At 40.2% G+C, this 13,724-nt stretch overlaps 1 protein-coding gene across 4 annotated transcripts in view; it reads left to right on the top strand.

Annotated features, from left to right (window-relative positions):
• The first annotated feature begins 3,105 nt into the window (after positions 1 to 3,105).
• The window catches only part of gria2b (glutamate receptor, ionotropic, AMPA 2b), a 40,383-nt gene continuing 29,764 nt past the window's right edge, over positions 3,106 to 13,724 (top strand). For all 4 annotated transcript variants that reach the window (XM_053505571.1, XM_053505574.1, XM_053505573.1 and 1 more), the window contains exons 1-2: positions 3,106 to 3,388; positions 5,228 to 5,368. In XM_053505571.1, coding sequence (XP_053361546.1) covers positions 3,298 to 3,388; positions 5,228 to 5,368 — 232 coding nt within the window. In that variant the 5' untranslated portion in view covers positions 3,106 to 3,297. The remainder of the gene's footprint in view (positions 3,389 to 5,227; positions 5,369 to 13,724) is intronic.

The following is a 13,724-nucleotide window of genomic DNA, read 5'->3' as shown; positions in this document are numbered from 1 at the left end:
CAAATTGAGCACATTTCACAATCAATTTCATGTTTAAAAAACATATTTAAACACTTGAAGTTTCATTACCTGTAAAGTTTCATTAACCGTAAAGTTCGAGCTGTCGTATAACAAGGTTTCACTGTATATCACAGGGTGTATGGTCATGTATGTGACTAATAAAATTTTAATTTGATTTTGAATTTGAGAAAACAAACCCGTAACGTAAATAAATTACCCATGATGCTTTGAATGAAACATTTAAATGACTTCCTAACAAATAAAAAAAACGTGTCTCTGTTGTTGGTCGTTCGGCCTCTCCCGGTAAGGGGTCGCCACAACGGACCATCCGGACCAGGTTTTTCACGCCGGATGCCCTTCCTGACACAATCCTCCCAATTCATCTGGCCTTGGGACGCCACTGCATCCACCTGCATCCATAACCATAGGGGTTTGGGCACTGTTCAGGACTCGAACCCTGGAAACACCAACCACTGAGCCACCAGTGCTCAGTAAAAACCAAGTGCCAAGTAAGTCAGAAGTCAGATGTAGCGTAAACAGGAAGTGCAGTTAAATACAAAGAAGCTCGAATGTTTTCAAGGATTTCTAACTTGTTCTGAAAGGCAGCCAGGTTTCTGTGGTGAGCAGCGTGTGTGTGGGACGTGTGTCACATCCTCAGGGTGTTCTGTCAGCTTCCAACATGTGCCCCCCCCATCCCCACCCCTCCATACACATAGGCACGCACACATACACGCTATTCCTGAACAGCTGTGTGTAACCTATCTCACACACACGGCTGGGTAATGCAGTCTGACTGCACCGTGGGAAACCTGGGCTCGGGTGGCATTTCACACGCAGCGAGAAACTCTCCGCTCCGTCACGTCCTATTCCTCACGCAAGATTTAGGCATCGGATACCAAGTCCACAACCGTCTGACCTTATAGACTGGAAGCAGAACAATCAAAAATATTTATACCATGAGATCAGACATCATTTTGTTACTGATTTTATTGCTAATTTTCTTCTTTTAAGTCTTACTTATTGACGTGTATCCTACTGGAACTGAATCGTTCTCTTAAATGACTCTAATGAATCAATATCGGACCCCAAAACTTTGGGTGTCACCTACACATCGTTAGTGTTATTGGTTTAACAATGATCAAAGAATCTAAGCATGACTCGAACAATCTTACACACAACAATTTAAAAAAATTTTAACTTCATAATGAGCCGAACCGAGTCGATATCAGACACAAAAATACACATACTGATTCACTGTGAACTGATTCATCATCGTTGTTGTTGTTGTCACTCTGTTGTTGTTGTCTTTGTTGTTGTTGTCATTTCGGTCTAACCCTGAACTGAATCTGAGATCCGGTGAGTCTAATAGAGAATTCAAGAGAATTTGAATTACTTAACTTCTTCAGTGAGTCGAATCAATTCAGTGAATCATTTTCGGTTGAATTTGATTTCACCACACAAAAAATGTTTTAGAAAAAAGACATATGTTTAAAGAATAAGGCATTATGTTTTACAAATTTTATTACTAGGCTTTTTTCTTTTATTATGTATAGTATTGATACAACCAGCATCATCCAAATTATAAATAAATTCTTCTCTTGAAATGACTCTGAATCGATCGAACTGGTTCACAAAATCTTTGTGTGTCGTCTACACAACATGAGCGTATTTATTTTTGTAACACACTATGAGAATTTAGAATTTAGATAAAGTTTAACTTCAAAATAAATCAAATTGGAACTAAAAATGTAAACAAAAACAACTCATTCACTGTGAACCGAATCGTCGCTGCTGTCTGTGAATTTTTCTTGGAAAGTTGACACTTTAGTGCTGAGTTCTTAATTCTTATAGTTTTACTTACATCGTGTGCATGTGTGTGTGTGATGTATGTAGGATTACAGTGCTCACCCATTTCAAGATGGCTGCCTTTTTCAAATCTCTCTCTCTCTCTCCTTCTCTCTAACACACACACACACACACACTGTTTTATCCGGTGGAAGTTTCAGCAGGAGGAAGGACAGACAACCCCGTCCCCCCCCCCGTCCCCCCGTCCCCCGCCCCCCTACGACACACACACACACACACACACACACAGGGTACAGGTGAGAGTGAGGGACACACACCAAACTGAAACAGGAATCAGAGTGCTCCATAAACAACAGTGTTTAGAGAATTACACACACACACGCACACACACACACATTAAGGAGAGGAGATGAGTGGGGGATAAAGGACAGGAGCGCTGTGAGTGAATTTACTGTCTCACCTCATCTTTAGTCTGACAAACATCTCTGTCCAGGAAAAGAGAGACAGAGAGACAGAGAGAGAGAGAGAGAGAGAGAGAGAGAAGTAAACAAAGTGACAGCAAAAGAGAAATGATGGAATGAATGAAAAAAGAAGAAAAGGAAACTACATAATAACTGATAGATAGATAGATAGATAGATAGATAGATAGATAGATAGATAGATAGATAGTGTTGTTGCTGCACAATAGTTCATGATATTTCTCTTCTCTTTGGTTTGGCTTTCTTATCATCTTTCTTTCTTCCCCTATCAATCAAATATTTATTGATTAATATTGGCCGTGATGATAATGATGATGATGATGATGATAAAGGTGAAGAGGAAAAAGATGATGATGATGATGATGATGATGAAGGTGAAGAGGAAAAAGATGATGATGATGATAATAATGATGATGATGATGATGAAGGTGAAGAGAAAAAGATGATGATGATGATGAAGGTGATGAAGAGGAAAAATATGATGATGAAGATGATGATGATGATGAAGAGGAGAAAGAAAATGAAGATGATGATGAAGGTGATGAAGAGGAAAAAGATGATGATGATGATGAAGGTGTTGACAAAAGGATGATTAAGAACGAAGATGATGGTGATGAAGATAATGATGAAGATGAAGATGATGAACAAATGAAGTTTTGCTGATTGAGCTCGCGGCTGTTGTGGATTCTGCGCGCGCGCGCGCGTGTGTGTGTGAGAGAGAGAGAGAGAGAGAGAGAGAGGGAGGAGGAGTGATGGTGATGGTGATGGTGGTGGAGGGGTGGAGGGGTGTATGTGCTCCACTCTTCCCCCGGAGCGATAGGGAGACCCACCTGCCGCGCGCACGGACACTGCTCGCGCGCTCCTCCCGTCTCTCCGCCGTCCGTCTGTCCATCATGGCGCGGATTTAACACGGAGCTCTTTATTCATTATTTCCCCGGGGAGGACTGATCGCTGTGTGTGTGTGTGTGTGTGTGTTCTTCATGCTGGATGCGGAGCCGATTCTCACTCCGAGATGCAACAGATAACGAGCTGCTCGCTTCTCCTGCACCTGCACGCGCTCTTCTGGGGATGTGCGCTCGCGGGAGCTCCCAGTGTGCAAATAGGTGTGTGTGTGTGTGTGTGTGGTTCAGCTTTCGGTGAAAAATCGACTAGAAACTACCCCGAGGTAGAAGGAGAGGTGTGCGTGTGTGTGTGTGTGCGTGCGCGCGCCTTGCGTGTGTGTGTGTGTGTGTGTGACATGTACATGAAGTGACGATGCTGATCTTTATCTGTGTCTGTACTCCTACATGGTTCCAGTTGCTCAGCTGGAAGAACCATTAAAGGTTCCATGTAGAACCCTAAAGTAGAACCTCTTCATTCTGAGAGAACTCCTGAGGAACTCGAGAAGAACAGGGGGATGCTCTGAGGGGTTCCTTAATGTTCTCCAGACAGTCTGCTGCAGGGTTCTTGATGTACAAAGGTTCTAGATTTTAGCTGTTTGTGTGTTAGGGAATGTGCCTCTGTGTGTGTGTGTGTGTGTGTGTGTGTGTGTGAGAAAGAGAGAGAGAGAGAGAGAGAGAGAGAACATAGATCCTTTATTTTTCTAAACCTTTAAGAGTCTCAGTAATTGTAAGCTGCTGCTGTAGGGTTCTAGATCAATTAAGGAACCGTTAAAGATTTTAGATTTAACCTAACTGAGACAGAGAGAGACAGAGAGACAGACAGGGAGACAGAGAGAGAGAGAGAGAGAGAGAGAGAGAGAGAGAGAGAGACTGACTATTAGTGCATCAGTGATGTCTCAAAAATGCTCTTCAGCTTTTGCCTCTAAAAACCAGACAGTGTTCAATCTAGAACCCGGGTTCTGTACAAGTTGCTGCAGCACGTACAGGGTTTCTTTCACGGAATAAGCAGAAATGTCTTCTGAGAAGTCACGTCTCCTGGACATTCTAATTAGAACAATACAAATATTTCTTCTACTGTTGGACTCTACCTTATTTAATTAACCTCTAAAGAACCCTCATCATTAGTCTCTCTAAAGGTTCTATCAAGTGCTGTGTAGCAAAGGTTCCTTTCTTACAATCTGCTTGAATCTAGAACCTTTAACCATTTATCCAAGAATCTTACAGAAACCCTGTGTGTGTGTGTGTGTGTGTGTGTGTGTGCAGAGCATTTCCTTAGTAAAACTGTATAATATAAGAAAACTGTGGTCCTTATGCATCTAGGTAAGGAGAACCTTTATTTGTCCTAGTTATCCTATTTATACATGAACGAGAACATTACAGACTGTAGAACTCTACAGGGTTTCTGTTTCAGAATGAGCAAAGTGAAAAATTCCCCAGCAGTTACATTAGAACCCCTTATCATCCAAGGAACCCGTCAGGTTTATAATTTATATAAGTGTGTATGAGTGAGTAATGATAATGTGTGAATATCTCTTATGATGATTAAATGCTTTGTACTAAGTGCTATGTTCTAAAGATCAGGGTGCCTTAAAGAACCATTGGTTCTTTAAAAAGCATGTGAGTGAATGATGCTTAAGGCATTTTATTTATTTATTTTTGTAAGAAACAGAAAATCATGCGGTTCCCTGAAGGCAAAAGATGCACTCAGAGAGAGCTTGAAAACCCAGGCAGAGAAAGGTTCTTCTTAGAACCTACAGATGCTTAAAGATGCACACAGTAAAATGTTCTTCTGACCTGTATTCTGAACCCTTTGGGTTCTTTGGTGGCATGTATTCTTCAGGGAGAACTCTTAATTATTTTGTATAGAATCCTAGAACAAGGTTCTTCTGTCGGAGATGGTTTCAAGCAGAACCTTTATATGATGTAATAAAGCTTTATCTCTAAAAGAAACCCTTATTTTTTGTGAAGTGTACATACTGTATGCTGATTGTGTGTGAACCTCACATAATGTCTGTGTATATGTGTGTGTGTGTGTGTGTGTGTGTGTGTGTGCACATGCAGGCGGCCTGTTCCCCAGGGGAGCGGATCAGGAGTACAGTGCGTTCCGGGTCGGTATGGTTCAGTTCTCAACGCCAGAGTTCCGTCTCACTCCTCACATCGACAACCTGGAGGTGACCAACAGCTTCGCCGTCACCAACTGCTGTGAGTCTCACACACACGCAGACACACGCAGACACATACACACACACACACACACACACACACACACACACACACACACACCTTATGTCATCAGCTCAAAAAAAATGTTTTTTATTTACTCAACTCATGGATCTTAAAAAGTAAAGATCAAGAAAAAACATTAATAATATGAATATATCATAAAGAACAATATATACAAATATTAACAATAAGAATAAGACAAACTAAATTTGTATTATCCAAAAAAAAGATTTATTTATTTATTTATTTATTTATATTTAAATGTGTACAAATTGAATATAAAATTAACTTAATAAATTATATACATATTTTTTAAAAACTTAGGAAAAATGAAAAGACAAACTATGCTTAACTTTTCCAACCTATTTATTTATTTATTTATATATTTTAAATATATCCAAGTTAAATGTGTACAAGATAAAGCAAAATTAATAAAAAAATTAAGGAACTATTTTTTTTATTTATTCTACAATAAAAACAGTTTACATTAAAAATAATAAAAAAAACTGAATATGAAATAAATCTTTCAAAAGTATAAAAAAAATTAAAAAGCTAACTAATCCAATATAATTTTTATTTTTTTATTTTAGCTATTTATTTTCTAAAGGTGGAATGTCTTGGTTTCTCTCGTCCCTTATGTTATACTGTAGAAGCGAAACACACTCCCCCCCCCCCCCCCCCCATTTTATCTCTACATTTATTTCCAATTAAGAAGACAAATTTTGCTCCAGAAAGAAGTATAAACTCATCTGTTCTCAAGATGTTGGAAAACTTAAACCTGCTGCTTTACCACTGAGTGGAACAACATGCTGAAACTGGAGACTCCTTCCACAACCGGTTATCAATGGTGTCACACGATTTTATTTGGTATTCTGTATGTGGAGTGTTCACTGTACACATCCTTGTGGATGAGCTGTTAGGATCAAGTTTTCTTTTAATCAAGAATGAATCAACACTTCTTTGCCAATCAGAATGCAGACTCACGTTAAACCAATACAATGACCACAGCACACCTCTTCCTCTTCTACACGAGTCAGGTGATTTAAAATCCTGAATAGATTAGTCTTAAATCCTTTCCTAACTTTATAATTTTTTTATGATTTACTGTACTGGGATGTGTCGTATTTGCAGCTGATCAGGTGTCACAGATACCCTCGGCTCCGTTAGCATATCAGGTGTGTGGGATTTAGCTGCAGACTTTAAATGAAATAAAAGACAAATCCAAGAGAAATGAAACTCCTGCTCTCGAAGGTGATGTAGGAGGAACGAGCGCTGGAGGGGAAAGACGGGGCGGAAAAAACCCAGACAGATCACCCACTCAGCGAGCGCTCCTACACCTGCTGGCTCGATCCTTACACACCTGTGGGCTTCGGCGCAGGTTCATCACACAGAGACGAGGACGAGGAAAGTGCTTCAGAGCCTCTAAGTTTCATCGTCTCAGTTCTCACAGCACCAATATTCTGTGCGGAGAGCTCAGTGCTGATCCAATCCAATGGCTGATAATTACTGATATTATTATGTCTAATAATAATTAATATAGAATTATAATAATAAAAATTGAAATCTATTACAAGTCTATATTATTTTGTTTAATGTGACATGTTATCGTTTCCATAGTAACAGCTCTTTTATAAGGTGGACGCTTCTTATAACTGCATGTATAATGGTTGACGATGTGCTTTTGTAACGTGTATGAAAGGAGTCTCCAGTGTCAGCACTTTGTAAGAGTCTGTAGGATTCAGTTTTCGGCACATCTTCAGGGCAGAAGAGTTTTTGCTCCTTTGCATGGATGTTGGAGGAACTATTTCGACGTTGGTGAAAGCATAAACTTTAAAGAATGGTGTGATAAAATTTGGCAGGTAACACAGGATGTTATCATTAGCAAGTTGCTGTGGTGTAAAAGAAATAAAACACATGTGGCTGTTAGAGGATAGTGATCTACTGCCGGGTGTTTATTCTGTAAATCTGGCAATCGAAGATAATTCTAACCTGATTAAAGCTCTCAATGTTCATCGTGCTTATTGTTGTCGTCCCCCCAGCAGACCCCACCCCCGCCCCCTTCCTGGGTCTTTTACAGTCCCGAGGTGGCACTACATTTTTACAGCCATGGCTCCGAGCTCATTTCCTGTCTGACGAGTGATTTTGTAGAACAGACTCGACACTTTGTGTGTAATGAGAGCCTTTATGGTTAAATCATATGGCAGATAATAAAGACTAATTTTTATCCCTGCGTTTATATTGAGGTGTAAAACAGGATGAATTAAGGACAGGCTACAACTTTACATTACGGCACAGGGACAGCCGGAACACCGTAATTAAATACAAGACTAAAGCCATAAAAGCTGTCTTAGATGTAATCTCTTTCTCATTTTTCTGCATGCAATAATCTGCTGCTGTTTTAATAAAAGTACAAAAGATAAAAGCGCTCCGTTTATTTCACCGAGCGCTCAGTTTATTACAAAAGAAAGAAAGAAAATAAAAACGAGTGACCTGGTATACCCAGAAGTACAGAATTAGACCAAAAACGAAAAATCTTTTGAAAAAATAAATTAGTAAAAAACTAAATAATTGGATGAATTAAACACATAGGATTATCATTGTTGATTAAATTCCATGTTTTTTTTATCTAAATTTTGTTTTAGTAGTTAGCTATGCTCTAAATGTTTAGGGCTACTTTGTGTAAAACAAAAAATGTTTTTTTTTTTAAGAAATAGCATTTTCTAGTATAGGGATTAAATTAAACTAAAAATGTTCGATTTAAATCCTCATTAATGCAGTAGGGTTTCTACTAATGATTTCTATTTAAAGGTCACTGGGTATTAAAATGTACAGTAACACCAAAAAAAAGATTAGATTTTATTAGAAAGTGCAGAAGGCGGGCCAGAATGAAGATTTTTTTCAGAATAGGTGACTTCTTTCAAAAAGAAATTCTACATAGAACCTTGTGATTAAAATATAGTTTCTGCTAAAAAATAACAATGAATAACAATGCACACAATGTTCTAACTAAACACTTCGATTTCAAGAAATTGTTTTAACTTCCCTATACAAAGTCTTTTTGAATCCTCTGAAAGAAAACCATCTTTTTATTTAAACTTTTTTTTTATAAAAGAGTCATTTTTAACCAAAAATGCCCAGATAAAATTTTTAATTCAAAGGTCATTATAGGTGCAGAAAACATTAAAAATGTGGACCTCATTGATGAGACAAACGGTTCTACTTGGATCTTTAGCTAGATTTTACTAAGCACTTTTATACTAATTATTCCTAAAGACAAAAGTGGTTCGTTAAAATTTGATTAAATTAGAATAGAGTTCTAAGCTTCGTAAAGAGGCTCTATTTAAGAATGTTCCTATAGAACTTTGGGCTGTGATTTTTAAGGGCTGTCTGAACGCACAAATCTTTTTCAGATTGGATTTGGGCCACTTTCATATGTATTCCTAGATCAGGGGTCGGGAACCTTAACCAAGAAAAAAAAAGCCAAACTGAGAAATATTTAATAATGCTATTACTTCATTTCCTAAAACTACTTTCTACAGAATTCAAGTGAAAAACCTTCACTTGTTTATGGAGTGTTGGCTCTAAACCCAATCCATGCTGTAAAATAACCCCAGGTTACACAAGAGCTCTTCTTGTCTTTGCTAATAATTAAAAAATTGTTGATTTGTCTTTGAGAAAGTTTTTTAAGGGGCAGACTGCAGTCGGTTCTTTGTTTAAGTCAGCTTACACACACACACACACACACACACACACACACATTCTATTCCTTTCATGCTGCATTGCTCACTTTTTTGTCATTATTGCATGATTTCCTTGAGAGTGGTTCAGAAGTTTGAAATGAACAAGGTGGAGATTGTGGAGACTGAGTACATCATTAGCAGCTGAAGCTCATGCTTATTTAATGCTGTGGATTGGGTCAGGAGGTATTAGGTTCCATTGTGGGCTGTACATTTACATAGAGTCATGGCTCGGGTTCGATTCCCGGTCAGATGATTTTAATTTAGACACTGGAGGTTGCCCACGCCAGTGATCTCCCAGTACCTGTGCTGGACGTGGAGGAATGGCAGGGTTGGGTTAGAAAGAGTGTAAAACTTTTATCCTATCCCTAACTTATCTCTGGACCCTTTGTACAGAACCGTACTTTTATAGATTAGGAACATGGATATTAATGCTTTATAAGAATTTCATTTGTTTTGTTTTTTTTCCTATAAATTTTCATTACAATTTGGCAGGATGAACGTGAAAACTGTTACCATGGCTAGGAGGTACACTCGAACAGTGGACTGAACTGAAACACAGGCTACATATGAACAGGCTAATCAACTTAACAAGGTGCATGTGAATACATTTAATGTCATGTGATTGTGAGGTGCATGCTGGGAAATGTAGTGTGGAACCAAAAATCTTCCTGAACACAAGTCAAACACACACAAAAACCAGACAAATACAGATGGATCATGACTAGAAATCTATAGAACCTTTTTTTGCAGGGTTAAATTCTCTTTATTAGGAATCGTCCAAGAATCATGATGAAATCTATGTCAAAATACCTGCAGAGGAATCCTGCTGAATTCTTTATTAATAAAGCAGACAGACAGAGAGTGGAGCCAAAGACAGCTTTGACAATTTGATACGTGAGAATTTAAGACAAGCGAAAGTCTATACGGGGCATCAGATGATGGGATGGAAGTCAGGGTGCTTACAGGAAGTAACTGAAGGTACTGTAGTGTAGGTGGAGATCGATGTTCAGCGTGCAGATGCTCCTTAAAGTAAACAGTATAAAACATGTTCGACTCCCTCAGAGGGGAGGGAACGTGGTTGGATGTGGTGGGTGTGTTAGGGAAGGATGAGGTAAAGTAGAGGGTTAGTAGGTTGTGGAAGATATACAACATGAGGCAAGGTAGGGCAGAGTGAGGAAAGGTACAGTAGGCTGCGGCAGGGTGAGGCAGGGCATGTACAGTAGGAAGGCGCAGTGAGGTAGGGCAAGACAGATCGAGGCAGGGTGAGGTAGGGGAAGGGTGAGATAAGGCAAGGTGGATCGGGGTGGCATTTGGTGGATAAAGGCGGTTGGGTTAGGCCAAAATGGCTCAGGGCAAAGTGAGGCAGGGTGGATGGGCAGGGTGGGGCAATGAAGGCAAGGGTGGATCATAATGGTGGGCTACAAGCTGGGACTCGGCAAGGCAGGGCAAGATTGGGAAGGATGGGGCAGGACAGAGTGAGGACTTGTGGTATGAGCTAGGGCAAGCTGGTGTAAGGGTAAAGTAGGGCAGGGGGAAGGGGGGCAAAGTAAGGTAAAGTCGGTTCATATGAAATTATGTACGAGGCTTAAATTGCCCAGTGAAATGTTACTGTAAATATGTTGGATATATTATATTTATACTGGTATAGTCCCCATGGTTTCAGCTGTAACTTACACATCACGCTCATCAGGAAGAACTTCGGTGGCACTTTTGGTTTCCAGCTCGCTCTTTCCTGACACTGTGTCAACAGATATTTTATGTAGGACTTTTTGCTCCCACTGTCGTCCTGCTCACGTTGTCTCTGAGGACCCTCGGCCTGGTTTCTTATATGAAAGTGTTATATTCAGCCCTGTGGCGCGATAAAGCTAATATTAGTTCCCTCTTTGTGTAGCGTATGTATGAATATTTAAGATTTAACCCTGAGGCTGAGTGAGGAAATGATCTGAATCACTGAATCAGACATGAGATCTTCTCGGTTTTCTGACACGAGTGGACGGCGGTGAATGCGGTTTAACATCGTGAATTAATATTATTACAAAAGATAAATTATACAATAACTAGCAGGAAGTTAGTCCTACATTTACCCCAGCATGTGAAGAGTCTTTTGTGTCGCTTGTAGTTTGTTTCTTGTGGGCGTGGCATGTACGGAGCGGTTTGTTGTTGTCGTCGTTGTTTGGTTTTAATGGTAGCAGCTAAGTACAGCTTATGAAGTGAACTAGCTAAAGACAAATTAATTAACAGACAAATCATGTTATAGTCTTGGCTTCGCACTAGGTTTGTTTTCAGATTCTTAGGCTTAGCAAAGCAGGCTAATTATGCTAGCTCCAATAATGTTTGCTGCTTCCGTCTGAGTTTTATTTCTCTTTGAGATGACTTTATAAATATTTAATAAGAGACTCTATAACGGGATAACCCTGGACCACGAGTGACACAGAACCGATCCGAGGCATCACCAGAGAAAAAGCTGGAATTTATTACTTTTAAGTGTCACACCTCATTTGCATAAAATTGAATCTCTTTGTAGAAGAGAGCACGATCATGAGGACAGAAATACTTCCTCATTAGGTAACCGTGATAAATCGGACGGACCACGGAAGCCAAAATAAATGCCTTAGTCTTCAGCCAGTGTGTTATCTCTGTAAGGTGATTGTTGTTTAGCGTTCGGGTCGGATCGGGCCAGATCGCTCCCTGACGGGCGATGATTCTCTCTCTCGCTCCCCGTGACATGTGTTTCAGCTGTGTATCTCCTGCTGACCGGCTCAATCGATGCGCTTTCAATTAAAGAGACCTGCTGTTTCCCCCTGCATGAACCTGCAGGACTCACACAGAGAGCAGCGCTGATCCGAATGAACCCAGCCACCTGGGAGAGAGAGCGAGAGAAACGGAGGATAAAGAAAGACAGAATGAACCAGAATAAACAGGTTAGACTCTGCTGTCGTGGGCTGAACGGGGCTGGACCGGAGGCGGTGGGCGCGCCGCTGGGTGCCAGAGGAACCAAATGTAGCACAAAAATACTTTGATCAGCAACTCTGACAGATGCGCAGCTGCAAATCTCAGGTTTACACTAAAGCGATTGGTCTAATGCATTAGCTCATTCAGAGGACGTCTACAGAGGATGCTCGACTGTACAATTACCAGAAACGAGCTTAATCGTCGATGATCGCAGAAAAAGTGTTTCTGTATTATTATTAGAAGGAGTCTCCAGTGTAATAAAAATTATTATCTCAATGAGTCTCATTATTATTATTATTATTATTATTATTATTATTAAAGGTAAAGCTGAGGCTGTATGTTTCCTGACACCTACAGGACAGAGAAATTTACGCTTTTCTTCTGGTTTCTTCTGGTCACATGGTAAAGGAACTGACTGATATCAGCAGCTAAACTACTGACGTTAGTTAACATTTGGAGATGGAGGAGGTTTAGTGAGACCCAAGTAAAGTGTTTGATATAAAAGTATTCGTCTCAGCATCCTCAGGAATGGAGAAAGATAGAGGGAAAGATAAATGGAAAAGGGGAAAAGATGGAGTGTTTGAGATATGAACAGAGATGGAGATGGATCAAGAAGGATCCAGGAAGATGGACTGATTCAGAGATATTGAGAGATTAAGAAATGGAGAGAAGTTTAGAGACGGAGAGGTGGAGCAGATATAGAGGTGGAGGGATAGAGAGATGTTCAGAGGTGGACAAAGATAGAGAGAAGGAAAGGGGCTGAGATACACAGAGGTGCAGAAAGATGGAGAGGGATAGAGAGGTGGAGAAAAAGAAAAAGGGTGAGACATGGATACAGAGGGATGGAAATGGGTTGAGAGAGGAAGAGAACCAAAAGGATTGCAAGATGCAGATGTAGAAAGAAGTTGATAGATGGAGATCGAGAGACATGAAGACATTGAGCGAGATAAAGAGATGGAGACATGTGGAGATGGAGAGGGGAGAGAGGAGAGATATGCAGAGATAAATAGCTGGTGAGAAAGAGAGAAGGACGGATGGAGAGAGATGAATAGATGGGGTGATGAGATGTTGGCGTATGGAAAGAGATGAAGAGATGAACGAAGGCAGTGCACTAGGCCATGTAACTGATAAATAATGTTTAACCAGACTCAGCGTTAATTTAACAATATCTTTCATATTTCCTCGTAGCGGCTCATCGTCATGGCGATATAAAATCCCAGCCCTACACAAGGATGAATGAAACACACGATTCTTCTCCTCCAGACAGGAAGTCGTCTGCGCTTTGGGTTTAGTAATTGTGTAAAACTGTGAGACATCCAGCATGACATGCAACTAACGCACACGCTCCAGACATTTCTGCCGTTACCATAGCGATGAGGTCGTCTCTGAACCCGCTTTGTGCGTTGTGAAGCTGATACACACTTCTCCGTTGCCTAGCATAACACGCGTGTTTGTGTGTGTGTGTGTCTGCACGCGTGGGTGGAATGTGATTTGTCCTGCCTGAGTGTGAAATCTGTAACACACACACACACACACTAGGCTGAGGAAGGATACACACTCCTCTTTTCATGATCACCATGGTGATGGCTCTCCTGTTCAAAGTGCATTTACATAACGCAGATGTTTTTCTTTCTTTTTTTTAT

Source organism: Clarias gariepinus, chromosome 10 (genome assembly GCF_024256425.1).
Source record: "Clarias gariepinus isolate MV-2021 ecotype Netherlands chromosome 10, CGAR_prim_01v2, whole genome shotgun sequence".
NCBI classification, from domain to species: Eukaryota; Metazoa; Chordata; class Actinopteri; order Siluriformes; family Clariidae; genus Clarias; species Clarias gariepinus.
The sequence above is the reverse complement of the archived record's forward strand: the minus strand, read 5'-3'. Positions and strand labels throughout refer to the sequence as shown.